Source organism: Corvus hawaiiensis, chromosome 1, assembly GCF_020740725.1.
Source record: "Corvus hawaiiensis isolate bCorHaw1 chromosome 1, bCorHaw1.pri.cur, whole genome shotgun sequence".
Lineage (NCBI taxonomy): Eukaryota > Metazoa > Chordata > Aves > Passeriformes > Corvidae > Corvus > Corvus hawaiiensis.
This window is the reverse complement of record NC_063213.1, coordinates 23,296,738-23,309,725: the sequence shown is the minus strand read 5'-3', so window position 1 is coordinate 23,309,725 and position 12,988 is coordinate 23,296,738. Positions and strand designations below refer to the sequence as shown.

Here is a 12,988-nt window from a genome sequence, read left to right as displayed (position 1 = left end):
AATGGTGGATTTTTTTGACTTAGATGAAGTTAGTATAAACTCTTTACTAACTAAGCTGCTTAGGTTTTGTTGCATGAAGAAAGAGTTCAAAATATTCTTGGACACAGTGGGGTTTTTTGTAAGGAAAAAATTAAAGGAAAATAAGGGAAGAAAACATGTATTAAGCTCTCCTTCTTTTCTCCCTCCATAATTACTCAGTTTTGGAATACTTGAGAAAGTATTATTATTAAAAGCAGTAAAATGTTTTTAAATACAGACATTTAAGCTTTCACTTGTCAGGCTTGCTCATCTATTTATACCTTTGAGAAATAAGTATGATTTTGCATTTCAGAAATAGGGAAGTAAGGTGGCACAAATGTTACTGGAACACCCTAATGTGCTCCAGTTGAAACTGAGCTCTGATTTACACACCTTCATAATAAAAAGCAACATTTTTATTAGAGCTTGTAAATGTAGCTGTCTTTGGATAGAGATATGGATGTTATGTTCTATGAGTTTGTGGAGGAAAAACTTCCATTGGTCTCCAAAAACCCTGATGTAACTGCTGGTTTTAAGACTTTCAAAATGGCTGCTTGTGCTCTGTGAGTCTAATTTTGCTGAGAGCTTTCTTCAGGCTTATGGAAGGCTAGGGCTTTTAAACTTTTCAAAGCCTCTTGGATCTATACTTATATATAGCAACTTCCATTCATGCTTAACCATTCAGCGTGTGGATACCCAAATACAATCCTTTGCCCTAGAGCACAGTGACATAGGCTTGCAGCAGCCAGATACCTATGGTGGTCCATTTTTTATATAAAAGATTACTAGTTTATCTCTTTTATTATTTATACCAATAGAAAGTCTAACCCCAAATATAGGTTATTCTTTTGTTCCCATAGATTGTATACAAAGATACCTGCATAATAAGTAGGAAACTTTTCAAAGTAGCAGCACTAGTTTAGTTTTGAAATTACATTTTTAAGCATCTTTGTAGGTCCTTAAATTGCAGCTTTTTAAGCATCTTCACAGAAAGGAACAGTAGCCATGGGTTTTATATTCATAAAAACCTTATTAAATTTAATAAATCTACTTAATCTTGTGTTTTAAAATAGATGTTAAATATTAAATTATACTTATTAATTACATGCACAAACCCACCCTAGTTTGCTTTAACTCTTTTTTATGTGTATCAGAATGCAAGATTTTTGAGAGAAGTGTGTGTGGTTAGTTTGTAAGTCACAGAATCACAGAATTAAGTTGTTTGGAAAAGATCTTTGAGATCATCGAGTCCAACCTATGACTTAACACCACCTTGCCAACTAGACCATGGCACTAAGTGCCACATCCAGTCTCTTCTTAAACACCTTCAGGGATAGTGGCTCCACTCCTCACTGGGCAACCCAGTCTAATGCCCAATCACTCTTTTTGTGAAGTCTTAGTAAAGTATTCGTCTTCCTCTCTTGTGAGTCCTATAGTAGCACAGCAGATGCTTTGTAAATTATAAAGCAGATGATAATTTTTTATTTGGATTATCTTATAATTAACTTTTCCTGTTAGGAAAAAAAAACAAGAACAGGTAATGGAGCCAAGAATTCAATGTAGAAGTGCTTCAGTTTAAAACCTGTAAAAACTGTTAATCCACTAGGAATAAATCCACTGCCACAGGATAGTGTTCTGAAGCAGAATGCAGATTTTGTTCAAGCCGGGTGAAGCACAGTTTCCAAATCCAGACTTCTTGTATGGCTGGTTATTGCTCATTTTTTTCTTGTCTGTGTATGGGTAATTGCTCATTTCTCTGGTTTCCTTAACTATCTGGATTTCTCTTTGTTCTGTGGTATTTCTGTACTACCTCAAGTCTGCTCCGTGTCAGACATTTTTGAAGCCCTTTTACAGTGAATCATTTCTCTGCCACATTAATGTTCAGATATGCCTATCTGGATATCCAGAGTAGAAGCTGTGAGTGTGATCATGTAGGAGATGTATATACAAGGGTGATTATGACTGAGATTTCAGTTCTAGGTACACTTTAGATTTTGCAGCTTTCATATAACTGTCAGGGTACAGCTTGATTAAAAGTTAAGAGTTACACTGCTCTTAGGTGAATTTACTAATATTTTGTTTGACATGCCTCAGTGTTTCACTTTTCTTGAAAAAATCCATGTCCAAGATGGTTTCTAGCATATTCTGCTAATTCAGTTGGACTGGATTTATACAGCAAAAAGCCATCTGGATTTGTGTAAGTTAAAATCATGGACTATCCTGAGTTGGAAGGGACCCACAAGATTGACCCAAGTCCATCTCCTGGCCCTGCACAGCACAGCCCAAAGAATACACTATGTTCCTGAGAGTGTTATACAATCACTTCTTGAACTCAGACAGGCTTGGTGCTGTGACCAGTTATCTGGGGAGCCTGTTCCAGTGCACAACCACCCTCTGGATGAAGAACCTTACTCTAATATCTTAGATACTTAATCTTCCCTGACAGAGCTTCATGCTGTTCCCTTGGGTCCTGGCACTGGTCACCACAGCTCCTACCCCTCCATATCCCCTCATGAGGAAATTGTAAACTGTTATGAGGTCTCTTGTCAGTCTTCTCCAGGCTGAGCAAGCCAAGTGACTTCAGCTGCTCCTTGTACAGCTTCCCCTCAAGGCCCTTCATGATCTTTGTAGCCCTCCTTTGGATGCTCTCTGAAGCTTTGTATCTTTCTTATATTGTGGTACCCAAACTGCACACAGCACTCGAGGTGAGGCTGCACCAGTGCAGAGCAGAGCGGGACAAGCCCCTCCCTTGCCTGGCTGCCGATACTGTGCCTGATGCACCCAGGACATGGTTGGCCCTCCTGGCTGTGCAGGCACTGCTGACTCACATTCAACTTTTTGTCAGCCAGGACCCCCAGGTGCCTTTCTGTGGTGCTGCTCTCCAGCATCTTGTTCCCCAGTCTGTCTGTCTGCACATCTAAGGTTGTCCCATCCCAAGTGCAGAATCCGGCACTTGTCTTTGTTAAACTTCATGTGGTTGCTGATTACTCAGCTCTCTAATTTGCTGAGGCCCCTCTTCCAGGGCCTCTCTGCCTTCAAGGGAGTAAACACCTCCTCTCAATTTAGTATCATTGTCAAACTTAGTGTACCTTCAAGTCCTGCATTCAAGTCATTTATGAAGATGTTGAAGAGCACAGGGGTGAGGATGGAACTCAGCCTGTGGAACGCCACTAGTGACAGGTCTTCAGTCTCATGCCATTCCATTCACTGTAACCCTTTAAGCCCGACCCATGAGCCAGCTGCTCATGCACTGCATGCTGTATTTATCCAGCTGTATGCTGGACATTTCGTCCAGAAGGATCCTGTGAGAAACAGTATCAAAAGCTTTACTGAGATCCTAAAAGGTTACAAGTGGCTTCCCTTGGTCAGCTCCATGGGTAACCTTGTCATAAAAGGAAATCAGATTTGGCAAGCAGGAGCATCCCCTCATGAGCCCATACTGGCTGTGACCAGTGATTGCATTGTCTTGCAGTTGTTTTTCGATAACTCCCAGAAAAATCTTCTCCATAATTTTACCAGTCAATGAAATTAGACTAAGAGACCTGTAGTTTCCAGGGTCATCTTTCTTGAAAATTAGGACTGGGTTAGCAAACACCTGAACACAGAATAAAGAAAAAGGAGGATAGACCGGCTAGGAGCAGAAATGTCCAAACTCTGTAAAAAGAACCCCAAACCAATAAAAAAAAAAACCCAAAACAAACAAACCAACCGACTCAAGACTATTGTTTTTTGTTGTGTTGGTTTTGTTGTTTCGGGTGAGATTTTTTAAAATGTATGTGTGCTTTGTTTTCCTTTGGGAATGCAGAAGTTTTGTGTAGGATGTATTTTCTGAAAGTCTGATTTTCTTCCCATGCTTGTTTGGAGTTTTAAACAGTTTGTTAGAAGCACTTCTTTTCCAGTTAGTTTCTGCCCCCCCAGTACACTGAAACAGAAAGATGGTATTACAGCCAACTCTTACTCATATTGGCTGTAAATACCAGTCATCAATTAGATTTTTCTTGCTAAAATTTTGTCTTTTTGTTGTTTCTTTGATTTGTCTGTAAATGTTATATAAATAATTATTGCGAATTACTTAATTGGAGATGTCAGTATTTGCAGATGTCTCGTACTAATCCATGCACACATAGCTGCTTTGTAGTTCTGCATATTGCAGCAGTCTGTTCTGAATTTAACAAACTAGCTTGTTTGCATGAAGATATCTTAATAAGCTTTCTAAAGAAAGTACTAAAAACACAGGCAAAGAAAAAAGCATGGATGCTGTTTCTAGGAATCAGTGAATTACAGTCCTTGTAGTCTGTTTCTTCTAACGGTTGTTTTTACCTCCTATAGAACTTAACTAAACAACCACTTCCTGGAGCCACAGAAAACAATGGAAGTGAACCTGTCTCTCCACAGGTATGTGGAGGGCATGGGGAGTTTGTTTCCTCCTTCCCTACTGTGCTGTCTTTGTGTTACATTGGCTTGAGTGCCCAATATATATCTTCATGCTGAAGTAGGGATGATAAGTACTTGCCTGTCAGGATGCTCGGATATTTTCTTTGTGTGTAATGCCATTAGCTGCTATTAAGTATTGTCACTGACGTGTGGAGCTTTTTTTTTTTTTTATAAGGGCAGGTTACAGAGTGCCAGCATTGAGATGCATCTTGTTGCACACCCATCACGGGATACAGAGCATTAAACTCACTTTCAAAAGTAGAGGGCCTATTGCATGTCTGGAAAGCTACCTTCTAGCTGAAGGAAAAGAACTGATAGGCTAAAAATAGTGTCACTAGTGACAAAGATGTAGGTCATTTTTTAATATTTGTCAGGGAAACATTTAGCTTGCTGAAATGGGATTAGCAATGGCTCCTGGCACATGCCTCCCAATATTTGATTGTAGGGGCAACATTGTGTAGTAATGCTTTTACATCACTTTTGTAGCACCAGCTGTATAGGTTACCACAGTGCAGAATCTTTTGGTATAGAATGAAGTCAGTACTGTAGCTGCATAAATCAATAATTTTGTTTTATGTAAAAATCATAAGCCATTTAAAATAAAAATAAGAAAAGGACTGTTCAAGATGGCTTGCTAGAACTAACGATCATACAATAATAACTTCTACAATCAATTTCTTTTCTTCAGCGTAGGAAAGTATCTGTGTCTTTAAGATAAATGTAGTCTTCTCTTTAATACATCAAGAAGTGAGTCAGTTATCTTTTTCAAGTTTGAGACAAAAGTAAATAACCATTTATATTAGTTACACATTCTTCACTTTTTAGGAGGATTACACAGAAATGCATTCTTCTAAAAGTTTAAATCAGAGCTGTAGTTTATTAGATTTAGTTGCTATCTGAAATTGTGCACATCTGGTAGTTGCATGCATGATTTTTCTGCACAAGGACATGATCTTTTAAGGAAATGGCAGCTGTTTGCTGTCATGTGTATGTTAGGCAACAGTAATTTATTTGCACAGGTCAGGTCTCTTTTCTGGACTTTAGTGTGTCTGTCTGCCTAAAAGCAGTGCAGAAATAATTACTTGCTTTGAATTTTTGCAGCAAAGTGACAGTCAGTCTTTTGCCCAGAAGCTTCAGCTTCGAGTACCCTCCATGGAGTCTTTGTTTCGAAGCCCAGTAAAAGAGACCCTATTTCGCTCTTCTTCTAAGGAGTCCCTAGTACGAAGTTCTTCAAGAGACTCACTGAATCGACTAGACTTGGAAGCCCTCAGTCCCACCTTTGATTCACCTTCTGACATTGAAAGTGAAACAGAAGAGCCTCTGGGAAATATGGACAGCTTCAGCAAAGAGCAGTTGCTGCAGCGTCTGCGTAGAATGGAGCGCAGTTTGGGCAACTATAGGGGAAAATACTCAGAGGTAGGCAATGTGACTGGTTTAGCTTGGCAGAAAGGGGAAAGAGATTAGGCTAATAGATACTGCAGCAGTGGACAATCTTTTGTTTTCCTATTTGGAGCAAATGTTTCAACTTACAACTAACACAGAAGTTAAATTGTTCTAAGTCTAGTTATTTTTGACCTAGATAAGTCAAATGTTTTTCTGGTAATAAAACATGTAAATCCTTCTCTTGTTTGTAAATAATTTTCTGATGTCAGCAATAGAGGTAATTAATGGTTACTCACACAGAGCAGGACTGTTAAGATTTCAACTGAAAGCATCTAGCGGGGGATGGAGTTTGCTACAGAGGTGAGCATGACTTGTACTCCCATGACAGCAAATTTACTTTTTTTCTGAAACTTGTTCTTGAAATGCACAGTGTATATTCTATCCATGTGCAATTGGCAAGCATTTTGTTTTCAAGAAATAAGTTATATTCTTCATAATTTCCAGATATTCCCTGGGAGGAATCAATTCAAACACCTTTTTTTTTTTTTTTTTTTTTTTTTTTGGTATTTTAGTGAAAACAAATTATATAAGTAGTTTCACTACTCATTTTTCAAATTACTGGGGAAAGTAAAGCTGTCTAACTGATGGTGGTGTGTTGGTATTGGGTTTTTCAACTAGTTTGGAGGTTTTGTTTGATTCTTTAATTGTTTTTTGAAGTGTGAGGGTGTTGTATTTAAAACTGGATGTTTGCACTGTTTTTTACAGTTCTTTTAATGTTTGCTGCCCTCAAATACAAAAATTTCTGTGCAGACTTTTGTCTACTAGTGTCGAAATCCCTGGAATCTAAAATATGCTACAGTGACTGCAGTATTCAGAATATGGCTGAAACAGCAGTTGTTTCACAGTAATTTTTCCTTCACTTCCAGCTAATGCAATAAGTATTTTTTGAAAGTTTATGTAAATAGTAGTTGCTAAAATGAAAATTCTTCAGTTTGTGGGTTTGTTTTAGTGCCTTCTTGGTTGTTTGGAGTTTTTTAATTAGTGTAATCTGTCCAGCAGTTCCTAACTTTCTCTGTCAAAAAGGCTTGGTTTTTTTCCCTGGTTTTGTGAGTTTCTTCAGTTCAATTTGAAAGAATTGTTTTGCTGGAACTTGGAAGAAACTTGTTTCAATATATAATGAGTAATTAAGGCAGAAATATTTTTTCCCCTCCTAAAGTAGGATGCAAAGTTAGCATCTCAAAAATATGGTAAAGGAAGCCATCCATAGCAGTTTCGGTTTTCTTTTAAGGGCAAAATAAATATGACTTTGAAATTAAAAGTAATTTTGAATTTTGAAACTGTTTTAATTTGTTTAAAATAAGAATTTGAAGATATATTTTGACATGCTGATTTCTGTTTTGGGTGTTGAGATTTGTTTTTCTTAAATTTTTCATCAGTTGGAAAACAGAATGTTCTAATTCCAAGTGCCATTATGCTACTTCAGCTTTGGCAGTTGTAATCAAATATTTAAGTAAACAAAGTTGTGCAGTTACTTGTTAAGTCCTTTTGTCAGCGTACAGTGAGAAATGAAATACTGTCCATTTTCAATCTGTCTTTGCTGGATATATGCAAAGCACATGGGATGAGAACATTACACAGACCTTTTTTTGTTAAATTTAGAAGTGTATTTTTTAATGCATCCTCTTTGTAAAATTACTTTTACTTAACCTCTCTGGGATATGTACTTTTACAAGTGGTCATCCCTGTGGGGTAGTTGTCTGGGATGTAACTTTCTGATACTGTTTGGTTTTGATCCCTTGTGTTGAAGGATGGTGTGTGGTCTGTCTTCTCAGGGAAGGGAAAACTCTGTATGAGTGCTGAGTAACATCACTGTTTCGTCATGTAGGCTTTTATTTTTTTAACACATTCGAGATATTTTATAGTTAGAAAATGGAAACATTAAGAAAATTTAAGTATGTTTCTATGAAAAGAGCATTCTCAAGTGGAGTAAAGAGTTTGAAAATACAGGTAGTGATACAACTAAGGAGGTTTGATGGCTATATGCAGATGCATTGTCATCTTTATATCCAATTTGTGTATTTTAGCTAGTGTCTGCCTATCAAGTTATCCAGCGGGAAAAGAAGAAGCTGCAGGTAAACATTACTTTTCATTCTCTCGTACCTGGATGCTTTTTTGAATCTTAAAATGTGTAGTGCCAATACAGATTTAATTTTCAGTGCATTGTGTGTGTGTAACAGAAGATGGTTTCTTAGGTGGGATTTCTAAGGAAGCTAAGCTAAAATTATTTTGTCAAAACAACTGTGAAGTATTGTACTCCAGCCTTTTTTTTTTGCATCAGCTGACTTCAGGGGATAGATTGATAGATTGCCAAGCCACAGTTGGCAGTTTATGACAATACAAAAGAGAAACAAATCATTATATCTGTTAATTCTTCAAATTTATTTTCCATTTTAAAATTACATGTAACATACCTGCTCTTTATTCTTTGTTTTTTCTTAAGAGCATACTGAGTCAAAGTCAGGATAAAGCACTTCGCAGAATTGGAGAACTGAGAGAGGTAATTTCCTTTATTGATTGCATGTTTACTTTATATCACAGCTACATAGGATCTTTTTCTGCCTAGCTTTTGACTTTTTTGTTCACGAAATATTTTCTATTACAGAGCAGGGTATTTTACTGCTTTTTTTTGTTTTGTTTATATGGGGTTACTCCTCTGGCTTGTTTCCCATTCAGCGGCTTATTGCTATACTCTTAAGACAGAGCAGTGCATCACCAACTGAACTACTTCTCTTGTTCATTGTGAAATAGGCAGACGTGTGTGTGGTTCTTGCAGTATTGTTGGGCCCAGCCATAGATGTCCTTCTGCAATTTGTTGCTCTTTCATTACTGACAAATAGTAATTCAGGCAAACACAAGTGATAGGCACATTTTTGTAAAGATTTCAATGACTATTAAAAAATATTCATCTTTATCTCAGTTGTAATACTTATATTGTTTTATGGATTTTGGTATAGTTTGGTTTCAATCATAAAATCAGTTAGGTTGTGTTATGACTTGCCTCCTTAGGTTATAGTGAAATTAAAAGAAGAAGTTCTAGTGTATTTGGTATTGATAATAAACACATTGGACTTAAAAAACATGTATATATGATCAGGCAGAACAGATTAAAAAGGCAAGTTCAAAAAAGCCATATTGTCAAACCCTGGTGAAGCACAGTGTGAAGCTGAAACCATTTTATTGCCTCAGGAACCAGTGCAGCACCAGGTTTGGAGATGGGCATGCAACGTTCTCTGTGTGTGCTCTTACCTTGCTGGAGAGCTGGGTACCATTCAGCCCAAAGTCACAGGCTTTGTCTATGACTGCATACCTGCTTCTGGTGTGTGCCGTGTCGAGCAGCAGCATTGGCATGGAGGTTGCAGGAGCCATTAGGCCGTGGTGAGGTCCCACCATGAGGTTTTTTTTACTGAAGGCAGACTCACTCCAGGCAGTTGGGTGTTTTGCCCATAGACAGGGACCAGGACCTGTCCCCTTCATAATGAGGGATGGTGACTGTGAGCATCTGGCCATATGTGTACTCAAGGCTCAAGTTCACCCACAAGGAGCTATCCCTGTGACTAGTCAGGAAGGCAGTCATTTCAAAGGAGTTCACTGGCAAATCGCTGGGTACTCTTCAGCAATCCAGGGAGTAATTCAGGTAAGCAGGCTGTGAATTGTGTGTGTGACTGGGTTAGCATTTTGGTTCACATCTGTGCTGCTTCTGCCCCAGCAGCTGAGAACAGTGGGTCAGTGCTGGGCATACCGTGCTCATCCGTTCTGTAGCCTGTGCCTGGGCTGTCACCATGTCCTAAGCTAAACTGTCAGTGCATAGGAGGGAAAAAACCACAGCATTACTGTCAGAAGTGGCTTGCCAATGTTATGTCTTTTCCAGGTCACTACAATGTCAAATGAAAAAGCTCATTCTGTGTTAGGTCCATATCTGCATGCTCCTGTAGGATTAGTTTTCCAGTTTATTGCTACTCGTTAAAGTCAGGAAGGCATATGTGGAACAGAGTTAAATCTTTGGCATATGACAAAGGTTTGGACATGTGCATTTTATTTTTCACTTCTGTCGTAGTCTTTGTGGTTCATATATGTAGATAAGTTATACATATATTTCTGATTTATTTATATACATTTGTATATATAAATTTCGTGTAAAATTTAATTTCGTTCTTACCAATCTTGTAGGTTTAAAGATTCCTTCAAATCTAACACTGAAATTCTTTTTCATTAATTGATACATTTCAAAAAGTGTTTTTCTGATCCTTTGGAAGCCCAGGTGTTGCAGCATAAGGTAAAACACGCAATAAAGGAAAAATTACAAATAAAATGGTAAGTTTCCATTGTGGAAGCTAAAATGGTCCAAGGTAGTTCATTCATTGATGTAGTAATTTGTTATCAAAAATTAATTTTAAAAATCCTTTTCTTCATCATACAGTCCATTTTCCCCATAAATATGTTGAATCAGGCAGGTTTCTTCAAAGAGGGCCACGTAAGAGTAAACTAATCTTCCTTTGAGGCTAAATTGACAGTGTGATATAGTCCCTAGAAAACAATGTGGTTTTGCTTACTTGGTTTTTTCCTATTTGGAGTAATTCCTCAAAACCAGTCTTCAAGCAGTCTTCAGTGTTCTCTTTCTCAGAAAATGATCAGAAGGGACTTAGAGATCCAAAGAGGACCATTTCTGTGTTGGTTTCAATAAATCTATTTGACACTTGTTCTCACACTGACCTGCTTTGCTTTGTTTGGAAGGAATTGCTTCTAAAGCTCAGAAGCACAAGGCAGAAGTGTGATCAGTAATTGCTGAGAACATGAGGCAATGCAGTGTTAAGAAGTGGGTATAGTTGGAAAGAAAGGAATGGTTTTTGCAGTGATGCTTTCCCTCAATGTCCTGTCTGTGCATGACTGGACAGGCTCAGCTCATACAGCTGTGGTGTTCAAAGCTGGTATCAGCCTCGTCTGTGGCAGGTCATTCACTGTTGGAGGTAAGGGATAGACAGTGAGAGAGCATAAAATCAAGATTTAGAGTTGAAGGAGAGCAGCGCAGGAAGCATCCAGTGCTCTGTTTTGTCTCATTTGCTTTTTCATCCTTTTGTTCTCTATCTATCATCCTCTGTCTTTGCCATGTTTGTGGGTGGTGATTGCTTTTATACAAGGGATCGTTGCGGAGTAACAGTCATGGAAACATTCTCTCCCTAGGTTAAAACATTGGGAAGATTATATGAATGAAATAAAAATATAAATAAAAAAGATTAAAAAGTTTTTGAAAATATTTGCAGTGCATGTGTGATATGTGTGTGGTTCTGGTTCTCTCAATAAACAGATGTGAATTAATTTAAGTACATTTATTTTCTATTTGAATTATAATTATTTAAAGAAATTTAAATGTTTAAACTTTAAAAGTATAGGAAGTAACTAGAAGAAACCTCCTTCAGGAAATATAAGACTGTGTAGATCCTACTAATGCATTTAGGCAATATCTACAGCTATGAAAGAGATATTTTAGATATTGTTTCATAATACTTTGATAAGTCTTTTGAGTTCACATTTCAGTATTCATTTGAGGTGTGTTTGTATTATCAGGAGCTCCAGATGGATCAACAAGCTAAGAAACATCTCCAAGAGGAATTTGATGCTTCCTTAGAAGAAAAGGATCAACTTATTAGTGTACTGCAAACTCAGGTAAGATAATTTACCCAGCAGATGTTGTTTAAAACTGCTCTTCTTACTTTTTCTCTTTTGCTATATATTTCCTATAATGTATATCCATGTTTTATTATAATTGCTCTGAAGTCATAAAGCTTCTTGTGAATTTAGGATTGTCTAGAAATTAAATGTGTCTTTGTGGTAGAGGATACCTTTGTAAACATCTCAATCATGTTAACTGTGATTGACTGATTTGCACTTAAATACCTTTGTGATGTTTTTGTTATGAAGACATCAACATTAGATGTCTGACCCAAAATTTCTTTTGTAAAATTAATGTGTTTTGCTTAATTGTTCTTCGTTTCTCTACCCATAGTCATTCTATTTTTGTTAATTGGAAGTGTAATTCTGACTTTTAAGAAATAGTAAAAAATTTCAGACAGATTTTTTCTTTTTCTACTTACTAATATCAAAATTAATTTAACTCTTTCTTGTTTTGAAGATTAAAAAATTATCTGCATAGAATCCTTTGATTTTTTTAAGAAAAAGTACATTTTGTTTAGGTGTCGTTGCTGAAACAGAGATTACAGAATGGTCAGATAGGCACTGAATTGCCTGATCAAAATGTCCAGTCAGAACCACAAGTTCGAAGTCTAACAAAAGAAGTCAGTGCAGAAAATATTGTGGAACCAGGAAGCAATGGTAGGTATTGTGGCTTTTTCAAAAGACTTTACATTTTGGGGAGTAAACCAGCTGTTATTTATGATGGAGTAACAATATTTAGGGCTGACCATGTCATAGTAAGGATATATTATCTAGAAGAAGATTGTTTTGGAAACAATGTGGCAGCTAGAGGACAGGATAACCCTTTTAAGAAACTAGATTTTCATAAGAATTCAGATCTGGTATGTCTTTCCTTTGTCAATATTGATAATAACATTGAAATTGTTGTTTTGTTGGTAGGTGTTCTTACTATCTCCATTTAATACAATTAAGGGATTCTGTCGCCCATAAGAGAGGACCTATCCCTGGAGTTTAGAGAGCAGATTAGTTGCCAGTCTCAGTCTTTTGTTTGTGAGCTTGGGGTTTTTTTCTCTTGTTTTATCAGAAAAAAAGTAAAAGCAAAGATCAATTTTGATATTCCTGCTGTTGAATAACCTAACTGTTCCTCACATCAGGAGGTTGTTTAAATTAATGGGATTCTCAGTGCTGGGTATATTTGATTACTGAGAAAGGGATGTTATAATGTTGATATATAATAAAAGTGTCTTTCATTGGTACCCTTCATAAAAGGTAGGGTTAAGACAGAGGCAAACATGCATCTTGAAGTCATACTTGTTCAGCATCTGCTATGGTTTTTGTGTGTAGGGATGATATGAAGTGTTAGGTGAGAGATGTTGTTATCTAGTGCCATGGTTTTTGTATTGCTTAGTCAATAATGAAAAATCGTGTTTCAAGATGTTTTCTG

The 12,988-nt window shown here is 37.1% G+C and overlaps 1 protein-coding gene across 9 annotated transcripts in view; it reads left to right on the top strand.

Moving 5' to 3' along the window:
- The window catches only part of GOLGA4 (golgin A4), a 76,171-nt gene that overhangs the window by 19,769 nt on the left and 43,414 nt on the right, over positions 1 to 12,988 (top strand). For all 9 annotated transcript variants that reach the window (XM_048296283.1, XM_048296278.1, XM_048296277.1 and 6 more), the window contains 6 exons: positions 4,348 to 4,413; positions 5,554 to 5,868; positions 7,920 to 7,967; positions 8,336 to 8,392; positions 11,458 to 11,556; positions 12,084 to 12,222. In XM_048296283.1, the coding sequence (XP_048152240.1) occupies positions 4,348 to 4,413; positions 5,554 to 5,868; positions 7,920 to 7,967; positions 8,336 to 8,392; positions 11,458 to 11,556; positions 12,084 to 12,222 (724 nt within the window). The remainder of the gene's footprint in view (positions 1 to 4,347; positions 4,414 to 5,553; positions 5,869 to 7,919; positions 7,968 to 8,335; positions 8,393 to 11,457; positions 11,557 to 12,083; positions 12,223 to 12,988) is intronic.